This window comes from Haliotis asinina, chromosome 10 (genome assembly GCF_037392515.1).
Source record: "Haliotis asinina isolate JCU_RB_2024 chromosome 10, JCU_Hal_asi_v2, whole genome shotgun sequence".
Classification (NCBI taxonomy): Eukaryota; Metazoa; Mollusca; class Gastropoda; order Lepetellida; family Haliotidae; genus Haliotis; species Haliotis asinina.
Window position 1 is genome coordinate 9,065,899 of NC_090289.1, and position 13,718 is coordinate 9,079,616.

Sequence of the window (13,718 nt, forward strand, 5' to 3'; positions counted from 1 at the left end):
AATACAGTGAAGCAAGTCTCAAATAGTTGGCAAAGGTTGGCTCAGTTTTGAGTTTGGGGTTGTTTGTGGGCATGTTTAAGTCGGTTTTATTCATTCGTAACTACTAGCCTCTTTCCGTGACCTACAAGAAGTCTCATATCTGTATAATACGCCACAATTTCAAAACTCGTGTCAACCAATCAAATCGTGCGAAGAAAAACTCATTTTTCGAAGTATGAACATATCGCCCCGTCGTACTTTGATACTATACTATGCAAAGCACAAAAGTAACTTTGTGCTGAGGGATTGACAACATCGAAAACTGAAACATTTTTACAAAAGGAATGACTTGTAGCTGTTTTGTCCATGGAAGGTTGGTTATTCTAGCTGTAACCATGTTTGGAAATTCAGAGTTATCTTTCCTTGGAAATGGTACTGAAGCTTTTTCATCTCCGTGCCCATCTCAGGGCCCACAAATGGCCACGAGAGGACACGAGTCACCATCCGCCTTGCAGGAATGACACGAGTAGTTACGAATGTATTTTATCAGGATAATTAAACAAACGTGAATGCACAATGCAAATTAAGAAAGTGGTCAAATGTAATATATGACATATTTGGGATTACACTTTCTTAGTGAAATCCAAATTCTAGTACTTTTTTTGGGTAGAGTCCCACCCGGGATTCGAACCCGTCACCTTTGAATCAGGCACCTAATCGCCAGCACACACAACTAAACAAATATTTTTTTTTTTCTGTACAACGTTTTCATTTAATGTCTGTGTAATAACATACAAAGCTATATTCGACAATATGATTTTATTCTTTTATGATTTAATATATATATTGCTTTCAATGTACAGACTGAGATCAATATTACAAACATCAACAAGCTCAGACAAACCATAACAACTAATGTGTTTAACACAGAGCGGGAGGTGCGGCAACAACAGAGCACCGTTAACTTGCGTATCTGGAATGCTAATGTAAACATCCATCTATATGGTATTTAACAAATATTTCGATTAATAATGAGATATAATAATAATCCTCCATTTTAAATACTGATGCTAAAACAACGCGTTTTATGTTAATCAGGTAGTGCTCTCAGTGATACTATTTGAATTAATACATTTTGGAGTAACAAGTTTTAATATGACGTCATGTTCTTTGAATACACCGGACTGTTTTAGCAGCGTCCGTGAGAAAAGCTGGTTTTCATGTCGGTACATATGTTTATGTATAACAGCTTTATAAAACACCTGGGTACAGTGTGTGGAGCCCGTTTCTGGTGTCCCTCGCCATGATGTTGCTGGAATATTGCTAATAAAAGCGGCGTAAAACTAAACTCACTCACTATAGCAGACCAGATTATAGCGTGAAAGATAGGCATTCTGCAAAACAATATGTATCTTAATGCATACTGAGTGATATGTATTCAGCAAAATGTTCAACAGCACTGAATGTCTTCATAAAATCCCGAAAGACAAGCACTCTTTGTGTCCATATTTTGAACTAGCTCTACAATGCAGGGGAGTCAAGGGAGGTAATTTGCTCATCGACTCTCTCAAGTTCTATATTGTCCGAGGAAAAATCTGATTCCACATCCACGTCAATGTCTTCGTCATCAGAAACATCACTGGCTTCGTCGTCACGTGACGTACTCTTCATGCGCTTGTTCTCGTGCGTCTTCACGTGCTTGCTGAGGTGGTCACTGCGCATGAACCGTTTACCGCATTCCTGGCATGCAAATCTCTTCTCCCCAGTGTGGGTCCGTAGATGGCGCTGGAGCTCGTCCGAACGGGTGAAGCTCTTCCCACAGAACAACCAGTTACATACAAACGGACGTTCACCCGTGTGCCACCTCAGGTGAGCTTTCAGGTGGGACGTCTTCCCGTACACCTTCCCACATCCGGGTATGTGACAGATATGCTGCTTCCTCTTAGCAGGGTTCCCCGCATTGCCACTGTTCTGACAGTTCGGGCAGCGACATCTACGACAGCGCCTCGTAGGAGGGACTCCGCTCTTCATACCATGCAGTACAGACGCCATTTGCATTTCCGAGCTATGAAATACAAGTCCAGATGAAACTGCTAGTCTTTCTGGGGAGAGGTTTGGTCCCGGGGTGTGGGTCTGTACACTCCACCAGGGTATCTCCGCTTCAGACGCAGGGGGTGGGGAAAGCTGTTTGGGGATGTTGGAGGGTGTTGGGGGAGGTAGAGGGGACACGGGTCCTGACACCTGCGGGGTCGCAATAAACGTATGTCCAGTGGCTATCAGGTTTTGTTGCATCAGCCTTGCTTGGTAGAGTTCGTAATTAAACGGGTGAGACGTAACGGGAGCCTGGACAGGTGGTCGTAGACTTCCGCTCATTGTAGCAACCGGATGCTGTAGCTGCACGTGTTGTGACGTCACATCCGTGAAGACCGGCGCATTGTGACAATGGGAGGTCGTCCATGATGGCGGAAGCTGCAGGAAGGTCGGAAGGGGCTTGTGGATGTCGTGGAGACCGGACCGAAGACGATTACACGGCAACATCGCCATCGGGTGTTCACTCGGTTCCTACGAACATACAAAAATCGGTATTCAGCATACAGAGATGGTGATACATATGACATATTGGGCCAGATGTCCTGAAGCATCTTCGACTTTAATTAAAGCGGAAAACACTTCATGTGATGACGGAAATTAAGAGCATGAATTATAGATATGTCTAATGTTTATTCAGTCCATTTTGATATATTCTCAGTATGATACACTAAAAAGTATTAATCACGTCAGTCTTCACATCTTATTGAATGTTCCTCGAGGTTTCCGGGGAAGGATGGCCCCTCCATAAAGCCATGAAGTTTTCAAGGACTGCTATTGGGGATCCATTGGATACAAAGGTGACCTGATGGATTGTGTGTCAAGAAACCCGTCATAGATTACTGCTTGGACTTGAATATCTTTAAACCTCAAACTAAAGGTGACAATGGTAAATAAATAGTTGATATAACAAAAACACTGAACACGTCTCTTCGGTTGTCTTTGTATCTCTTGTATGCAGTGAGATCTTATTTCCTGGAAAATACTCGGTTCAAGCTATTTGGTGACCTTATCCCATATGGTGATCTTTTAATATGTTTATAAGGTAGAACAGATTCGTGAATGTCCCGATTATGATAGTGATCTTCAGTAATGCTTGTCGTAAGAGACGACAAATGGGGTGGGGTGGTCAGGTTCGCAATTGCGCAGGTTGATGCTCATGCTGTTGATCATTGAACTGACTGGTCCAGACTCAGTCATTTACAGACCCATATAGATGGAATATAGTCACTCCCACACGATGGCAAATTACTCATTGTTCGGAAAAAGCTGTCGTAATGGTTTTACCTAAATGAGACCAGTACTGTTACATAGGTTACACTGTCTCGAGTAAGTTGTAGCTACATGACGTTTTACTGTTGGTGTGCCTACACCTAGCATATATTCAACACATAAATAGTGGCACAAGTGAAGGACTCTTCACAACGTCGCCAAGGAAACTACCCTGTTATAATGTATACTCAGCTATCAACAGCATCGTTGCTTGCAGAGGTATGTGCTGCTGTTGAAAAATAACCATAACAAAAAATTTTGATTTGATATCTAGTTTTGCGCCACCAAAATATGATGACAAGAGTAGGATTTAAAACACAGATAGGTTATAACGTTCTATTATAGCGATTATAAAGATTATGATTATAATGGCCCAATAACGCCATACAGATTTGCTCTTCCAGGGGTGAATTAGAAACTATGGATTTGCTAATTATTATTTATTTTTATTGTTTTAATTCATATTCACATTTGGTTTAGCTATAGTAATAGAGAGAGACGGGTCTTTCTCTATTTCTATGGTTTAGCTACTCAAAGAAGCACATCTATAGGGGTAAGACAAGGCAGTTAGCGAATTTCTCTCACCACTTTGATTGCAAATTTGTCCTGTTTTAAATGGGGGCAACTGAGCCATCCTTCGATTGCATTTCAGAAAATTGTCGATGCATGCACTGAGCCGTGCATTTTCACACCTCTTCATTGGTCTCAACTCAGTTGTTCCTGAGGGACCACCACTCATAATTGACTCTTGGCATTTGCCCTCGAGTGACCACTCATGTTGCTAGCTCTCACAAATGTTAAACCGTTTTACAGGTTAATCACTGGACACAGTAGTTACTTAAATCTACAACGACAACAGCCTCGTTCTGGTTGAGTAACTAACTGGTAGAGTAACTACCTGGTAGAGAAACTAACTGGTAGAGTAACTAACTGGTAGAGTAACTAATCCCTAACCGCTAATCCGACTACTCTTAATTACTCATCTACCTTTGTCCCTGGGTGGTCACCACTCTTAATTCACCCTATATTTTTCCCTAAGTGACCACCGTATTCCCCTATTATGTAAGACGACAGTGGTCACTCAGAGAATATACCGAACTGTCTACATGTCGTTTAAACCACATTCTTTGATGTATGTGTTAAGAGAAAATATCAGATTTTTAAAGAAGTTCAAAAATATATATTAAAATCTAAAAGGTTCAGTGATTGGATATAATGTTACTCATGTAAGGAAATGATGTATTCCCTATAATTATTTGTTTTATATGGCTTATTCTCCTTTTGTATATATCTCTCTATTCCTGTACATAGTTTGTTTCACTTCATGCATGTAAGCATTGTATATAGGACAGGGTTTCACTAAGTTGGAATAACTTGTACCTAATCCATTCTCTGGAATAAATATGTTTAAAAGAAAGAAACGCGGTTTGAAAACCGGATATCACGTTTTCCAAAGAGCCATAAACAGAGCAACAACCGCCATGCAGCTTTTATCTGATTTCAGCGTGTTGTGTTCGACGCTAGTCTCAAGCTCGTCGATTACATGATCAAAGTCCTCATAAATATGCTTTGATGTACTCCTAGGAAGTTACAATATACTTCTACAACCTTATAAACAACATTTGTATTGAAAGAAAATAATAAACGATTTTAACGAAATAACGCTTTTCCTTAACAGTTTAAAATCATGTTTATGTTCACTTATCCCAACCGTGTGTCTTGAATTGGGCATATGTAGGTTTAAGCAGTTCTAACCCTGTTCCACTAACCCCGTGGTGTTATTTGCGCGACATAACTAGGCACCAGTTGCACTCCTCCCCACACACCCCATCTTCCAGTCGGAATTTAATGGATTCGGTGAAATACAATGGTTTTTTTTTGTATTTGCGATGAAATACACTGCATCAATTGAGTTACATTGACCTTTTCCATTTAATTTTAATAGCCTTGTCACAGTAGTGTATATCAAAATATTCACCTTATGTATATTATCACAGTATTATATTATAGAGTTACATGTCCACTACTTTTGTCGAGCAAAGCAAAGTAAAAACTTGAAAATCTTGAAACTTGATTTTTGTAAAACGTTACAAACGTTATCACAATTTACTGGACTCAAAACAGTCACCGAAATTGTGCTTAATTCAGGTCCAAAACAAAATTATGGCTACATTAAATACATCAGGATTGAATACACATTTATTCTTTAATTTGTACTAATAGCAAAGGAGCACTTCCTTTGTCCGCATTCCATATACATGTATCCGCTCATGGGTTAAGTATACAGGAAGTGGTGCCATACTATATATATTGTTCCAGGTATGGTAACGTATAATAAAGGAGCTGTCATATATCGAGCATGTTACCTTCTTTTATTACACCTATTTGATAATGACAGAATACAAGGTACGCTCCTTGGAATGCAATCACCCTGTAATTATTTAACTTGATTTGAAACAACGGATTAAAGTTTTGTAAATTAAACAAATTACTTAGTTTTAAACGTTTTCTCGGATCATCACATAGATGTTAAATGTTATCGACCCAAGAGAAGAGTTTGACAACTTTCAAAATTTATTTTATATATTTATATGTATTTATTATAGTGCTTTTACATCAGTTTTTCGTATCTAAGTACCTTTTTGGAATTAATTAGTTTTTCTTTTAGTTACTGAACACGTGCAGTTATATCTCTGAATAAGCAACAAGTGGGCATGAAACCTGACTTTATGCTTATCTAGCACTATTTTGGCATGTTCAGCGATAATAGTAAAAATTAATCGTGATAAGGTTAACTGTTTATCGTCTTCTTTATTATCTAAACCTACATTTTTCTAATTTCTTTTAATACCGTATGAACATTTTAACAATAAATTTTAAAGACATGTTAAAAAGCAAACAACTGTCTTGGTCAGTAACACGTTGAATAAACATTCTCGTTACCTCGATCTGGCAAAGACACAAATAGCAGTGGGATGTAAAACATGTAGATGGTGTCTGACATACAGTAGACCATATATTGTAAACAACACGTAGTAATACATATTAAATACTTGTAACGCCTTGCCTTGCCTTAGGAACGCTCAAATCGAAGATATGCATACTGTGTTGGAAAATCACCGGTATATAACGAAATTATGACAGATCTAAGTTTAGAGTTATTGCATTTTCATTATACATTTGTATACCTCTGATTTTCTAACACGATATGGAAATCTCATTTCCATCCTGCCATAACAGCGTTTTTTGGCGATGTTAAGAAATACACATTGTGTTGGAAAATCAGAAGTATATAACCATGAGAACGTTATTATACATCCGAATGGCTTTAATTAACCAATCACAATCCAGTATTTGCTGAAATCATGATAGAATTCCTTTTATATCACTAAAATAACATGAGACCAATACACGTCAACCTTGTTACTTACAATATTACTTATGTGCTCTTATACAGTCTTGTCAAAATGTGATTTAATATGGGGATGTGACATCGAGGTGTCTCTTAATATTTGTTTTATGTACATCTAGGATCTTTATGATCAGTTAATTCATCTCAGTCATCCAAGGGTGAAGTATTTGACATTGAATGACTTTCCTAGATGACATGAACACATAAAAATACTTGTAACATGTGACCTTCATCATTGTGAACTTGTGTTATAATGATTATATAACACTACCGTTCAAAGGGGTAGTGGATATTTCAGTTTGCGAGCATACCGTTTACCAATGTCAATGCATATAGGAAAAAGTAATATATATCCATACAGATGAAACATTTCCAAAGGAATTCAATACATTGTCACATTTTGCATTAATTTCATCCTCTGTTTCCTCCTTTCTTCATCATTTACATTTTATCAATCATATAAATCCAATATCCCCTAATTTTTGAATGGCACATGTAACCCTTAATGAATTTGCAACTCCATTATTATTACGTCTCAGCAAGCCTCGTGTCATATTGTGTGTATAATATATATTATAAGACTTCTGATGACTGAAAAGGTATTTTAGTTTTTGAATATATATAAAATACCTTTTATACGTACATACTGTTATGGTTAAATTGAAAACTTTCTTACAATACAAATTCAACATGTTTACGTATGTTAATAACATTGTGATTACTAGTTACAACAATCCATGCAAACAAATATAAATATACAAACGCTTATATAAAAGCTTAGTCCCAGAAACACGCAACTGATCCATATTGCCTAGCCCTTAAACACCCATTCCACGCAGCTGTCTGTCTGTCGTAGCTGACTGCACACCGTTGCTTTCAGATATTTGGTTGTCCGAAACTTAAGTGGATAACTGGTTTAAATTTTATCTGTCAGAGATCTGTATATCTTGTATAGATATTCATAAATCAAGACTGTACATTCAGCACTCGTTCATCTTGACAGTTACATTATAGCATCAATGAGACGTAAATACTTAGTTAAATAGCATTGTGACATGAGTCTTTTTGTCTATATATACAGCTGAAGATCATTTCAACATTTGTAATTTGAAAACATTTGCTTGTTATTTAAGTTATATGACCATATCTCCTTAATCATATATACTTAGTTGTATATATGATTACATTATCAGAATCAAATTACAAGCTGTGTAATACTGTACAGGTGTCAGCTATGTAAGGTATCAGTACTGTGATAATATATTGATCTGAGTGTGATCTCGACTGTCAAGTGCTCTTTCATCAACACAAGAGCACTTAAAGCAGATAACACTGACACCTACATTAATATCATAATACCAAAGCACTCACATACAATAAGTACCGTAGTGATTGTCGTATCACCTGCGGCGTTGATGCACCTACCTGTAGATGATAAGAATGGGGACGAGGTAAAACGGCCGCCATGCCGTAGACTGTGTAGTTAGGCGATAGTATCACCGTCCTCCAAGCACAGTATTGTAAAGTCTACTGCCTGCCTTCCTCAACTGGCCATGGCCGTGCGATGTGTGTAATTTCTTCACTTCGCTGTGAATAGGCGGTCACACTTAGTGCTGCGAGTATCGGCTCTGATCTACCGCCCTCCAATCAAAACGCGATATTTTTCCTTTGATGTTCGCCGCCAGCCAATTACGATCAATAGCGGGGTGGTTTAAAAGGAAATTAAATCCTTTCAGTCCATATGCTTCTTAGAGCGAGTGTGTTGACACGCATAATAGGGCTGATTATGGTTTGTTATTTGAGGGGCAGGCGAAGGCGGGACAGTAATCGCCTTGCAGCCAGTTTACACACTAGCATAATTGGATTTACACTTCAAAGGGACCGAGCCGACGGTGCTGGTTTGTGATTGGTGGAAGTCATCACGTGACTCCGGAATGCGCTAAATCCCGTCTTTGTTGGGGGCTCCTGCTTTGTTGGCGTTCGGTAGCTCACGCTAATTTACTCATTAGATAACAGTGATTGAGCCATGATGAAGTAGCGACGACGTAGAAACATGCTAATAGACGAACTCCACACACCGACTTCTCTCAGTGGATTCCGATACAATCGCACAAAGGCTCTGCAGGGAGTTGATACAATCGACAATAACGTCATGGCGTTAAATACACAGCCCTTGGCGGGTCCGCGCATCAAACACTCGTGTAATTATCTCACAATACACGCTGGCTCCCACCAAATTGTCATGACTTAGTAATAACGTCCGGCGTTCATTCACTGGGAACAGATTTCGTGCTTCATTCAGCATTAACTCGGCTAAAATCGACGACAATCGGAAGAGTTCGTTACGTGCGATTAGTATCGACTTGTCGGTACTGGCAACTTCGGGCTACGTTCCCGCGCTTCCATGTTTGACGATGTTTTATGATAAGGGGCATTTACTGGCTAAATTGATTACTCCTCACAGTTATGTAACTTTTTTGTCACGATAATTGATATCTGAAAGACTTTATTGATATCGACTCCTTAATTAAAAGGACAACGCACAGAAAACACACACACTTGAATACTACAAAGGTAGTGAGTGAGTGAGTTTACTTTTACGAGGCTTTTAAGCAATATTCCAGCAATATCAAGGCGGGGGACATCAGACCTGGATCTTACAAAATGTGAGGAATCGGACCGGGGTCTTTGGCGTAATGAACGAAACCTAACCGCTAGGCTACCAGACCTCCAACAAAGGTTAAAAAGTAGCAAGGAGTGAAACTTATGGGAAGTGAACTATAATTATCAATGACGATCAGCGGTAGGCAGATATATATGGGATTTTTTAGATTCATTTAGAAGTTGGTGAATATAATAAGACGAATATATGGATGACAACTTCTTTTTATTATCTAACACGACGTTTCTGGGCTACTTCTTGCCCCTTCTTCTAACCTCTCGTTAGACAATAAAAACAAGTTCTCATCCATATACTCGTCTTATTAGATATACATGAGGACAAAAAATAAGGGATCATATGAAAGCACAAATGTTCCGATATTTGTTTCCAGGTTTCCTCACAAGTTATTTGATACACAGCTTGTGAAGAAGCCTTGGAAAAAATCAAGGAACACTTGTCCTTTCATGTGATCCCTTTCTTTTTCCCCTGAGTATATACACCTCAGTTCTCTGTACCCCAGCTTTGAGTTACCTAATGAAGGAATATACTACATAAAAAACAACAACATTGTGTTCTTTATATTTAAAACATTTCATCATTACCGTCTCTCCCCGTCTCTCATACCATTCAGATGTGATGTAATATAACCGATTTGTGTCTTAAAATAGAATGGTGTTAACACTTTTCTTAGAGTAAGTGATATTGAACACTGGTTTGAACACGTTCACATTGATGTCACCAACGCTTCACCTCGAGGCGGGTGGAGAGCCCTAAGTGACGCAAGTCTGTTTGCAACATCTGTCTTTAGTATTATATTAGAAAGGTTTAAAATGAAATTATCGAACGCCTATTTCAGAAAAAGCTATCTGTGAAAACATTGATTTGTGTGCTGGCGATTAGGTGCCTGACTCTGAGGGTGTGGGACGCAACTAAACAAAAGTACTACAATTTGTACTCTTCCAAGAAAGTGTAATCCCATATATATCATAAGTTACATGTGAAAACATTGCATATTCCAATCTGGGACAACTACCCAATGGAATGTGTCAAATTAAATTCACATTTGGGGATATCTCGTATTCACAAATTTGCCCCAAAAGAAACTTCAGATTAGACTGTGATCCCGACAATATCAATGTCAATATTTATCCCATTATATTTCCTTAGTCAAACACCATTATTGCAGTTGTGATCGTGTTACCCTTCAATGACACATATAAGATTTTACTCGGAAACGTTAAATTTTCATTCCACATACCAACAGATAGAATAGAGCATTGCGATAGAGCTGTTAGTCAGTAGCCGCGAACAAATCAAGCCAATTTGTCGATGTCATAACAGCGAGGCGGGGGTTTCATCAAACAGTGCGCTATGAGAGTGCTTCCTAAACCCCCACAGGGCTCAATACCTGGCCCCGATCAAGTCTAGCCCCTCGGGCGAGGCACAAGTAACGACTACACAACGCCAGTGTTGTGATAAGCGACTTAACTCAATATAAAGTTGTCAAGTTGATTCCCATGCTAATTCTAAACCTCATTCACAAATTATCCTGGCTGTGTCGCCAACCCTGCCCCTCCCTCTCCCTCCTCCACCCTACAGGCCACACATAGCCTGTACCCTACCTAATACCTTCGATGAGCTGTCTAAATAGCGAGCCCGCACGTCCGCTACACATCAAAGAGAGACACAACAAAGACACACAAATTAAGTCTTGGGCAGGCAAGCCTTCGCGATGTCGGCATGTCGAGTCATATGTGTGAGGTTTTGACTTGGGTATGCTTGTAACGCCTGGGCACAGGATTGACGGTGCCGCGATCAAATGTATAGTTGAAAATTTGATATATTTCCAACACAACCACCGCATATGCAATACCCTGGATTAGGGAGTGGTAACAGGCCACACCTGGTTAATGATGGTATCATAGGTATTGGATTTCCCTAACCACTTCTCGTTTGTTCTACGAGCATAGGCAAGTAGATGAAGTATTCGGAAGAGGCTGTCGTGTAACGATGAATATTTCTGTGGTGCGCTCTTTTCGGGCACAATCCTCTTGCCAGTCACCCCCATTATCTTCTCAGTTCAAGCAACTCATTCTAAACCCTTTTAGCCCTTTAAAGTTAAAGGCTTAATAGTTATCCTAATTGCCCTAGGGTTTCTTCTTGTTCCTACTTTTAGCAATTGTGTGCATAACTGTATCTCCGGAGGTATATCATTTACGATTATGCCCCAAAACAGAATACTGACAGTTTGCATATGAAGATTATGTCCTTGAGTAGTAACACTTATGCGTCATCGAATGTTCATCGAATGTTGATTATTTCATCCAACAAACAAAATTTAGATAAAATATGTTGCTAAGAAATACTCTCTTCTTTTGCTAAATATACGATTCTGAGATTATCATAGTAATAAATAACAGTAATCACACAGCCTTCAAAGTTCTCGCCACATGGTGTCATGCCGTATCTTAGCTATTGCTGAATACATTTAACAACTAAAATGAAACTAATGTAATTATTTACTAATTACAAGTAAAATCATTTCCATAGATGGATATACATGAAGTGATCTGTTTCAATTTAAAACCCCAAATATTGAATTTAACAAGTCTTGTTTGCAACCAAGTCACTTCCATACTTCTCAATGGAAGAGGCATAACACCAAATGAATATTGCAAGCAGAATTATTGTATAGAATCCAGTTTAACACTTTTTTCTTTCTACGAGCATTCCATTGAAGGCTATTTCAGCTATGCATCGAACACAAGCGATCATGTGTTTGGGGCTCTGAATATCATGCATATTTTCCATGAAACAGTTATTTAAAAGTCCCGTTATCTCAACCATCCTAAAGTAAGCATGGAGCAGATTTCGCTAAATATTTACAATCGCGACTCAATCCCAAACAAACCTAAAACGGAATCTGATTACGAACCTGGAGAAGTATCATATCTCGGCAAGTACTTGCAACTGCTTGTGAAATTTTGTGATTGTGCACATGCAAATACAGCTGAGTAAGATTATTGAAAAAGAATTATTTAATAGAAGTTTTATTTTTCAGCAAAAAGGAAGAAAACACACGAAAATAATCAGTTGCAAATGCCATGCAGATTACATATGGATCACTCAAAATCCGCGAGGACACTGGGTGTTGCCATGGGTGAGCAGGCCGTGTTCTTCTCTGAGTGGTATAAAACAATGCACGTGATGAACAACGGAGAATTCTATGAATAATAATTAAAAAATAAATTCACAATAAAGAACTTGTATATCCATAGAACCCTCCTCGATGTCGGGCTCTGCCGGCATCACCACCAATTTTCACCTAAAATCTGCTGCCAGTGATTAAGAGAGCGTGAAATCTCCACAGACTGATCGTAATCGGCACTGAATGTCTACTACAGCATGAATGACTTATCTCGGGCTTAACTGAAAAGCATGGTTGTAAACAACTTGTCTCTTTCAATAATGCCTGTAAACTAGGTAACAATCTGACCTCCACACAGTGAACTGAAGCCTGTCATGCAATGTTATCTACTTTGAACTATATATTTTAAAAACATTATTGATCTTTAATGAATAACCGTTATCTGAAAAAATGAATGTTAATCTGAGTAAATCTATACAATACCACGTTATCTTTGAAAAACACCCCCCCCCTCCCCCAAACACGCGACTCAATTTCGTGAAATTTAAAGATGATTTGGTAAAACTAAACATATGATAAAACGAAATAACATACATTCACCCGCACAAAGTGCAGTTATGCTCAGATACTTCACTACAGTGTTGTGTTTAAACAGAGCAACATACAATACATCACATTCAAAATAAATTGTACTGTTGATTTTTTTGCTCTGAAATTATCCTAATTTCTGTAAATTTGACAGAATAATTCAGTTTAAGCTGAGGATCTGCAATAGAAACTGAACACGTAAGCAATAACCAGTGTTATTGTACTACTTTTCACATACAAGTCATTGGATGTCTGTCACCTGTATGTATGTATCAGTAATTTTTTTAACGGAACAGAAAATGTATTCACAAAAATCGCACATAGTGACGCAGAGAGGATAAAGCAAAATAATACATATTAAAACATTGAGCAAAGTCCTGTTTTGATAAATTTGGCAACTTTAAGGTTAAGTGGTAAATACTCACGGCGGGGAGTCTGCCCAGTGTCTGAATATTTCCATGCGGCTCGTTACATCAGAGAGACATAAAATACAATACATACAATAGTTTATTACTATACATGATTGACATGCGACCGACAATATAACGGATTGATATTATCAGCGAGTC

The 13,718-nt window shown here is 38.4% G+C and overlaps 1 protein-coding gene across 1 annotated transcript; it reads right to left on the reverse strand.

Annotated features, from left to right (window-relative positions):
- Positions 1-783: 783 nt before the first annotated feature.
- Positions 784-8,321, reverse strand: LOC137298831 (transcription factor Sp5-like). Its single transcript, XM_067831118.1, has 2 exons — positions 8,177-8,321; positions 784-2,541 (listed from the first exon to the last, which is right to left on the reverse strand). Exons 1-2 carry the CDS (start codon positions 8,216-8,218, stop codon positions 1,501-1,503), a joined length of 1,083 nt encoding a protein of 360 aa, XP_067687219.1. The 5' UTR covers positions 8,219-8,321; the 3' UTR covers positions 784-1,500.
- Between the last annotated feature and the right edge of the window lie 5,397 nt (positions 8,322-13,718).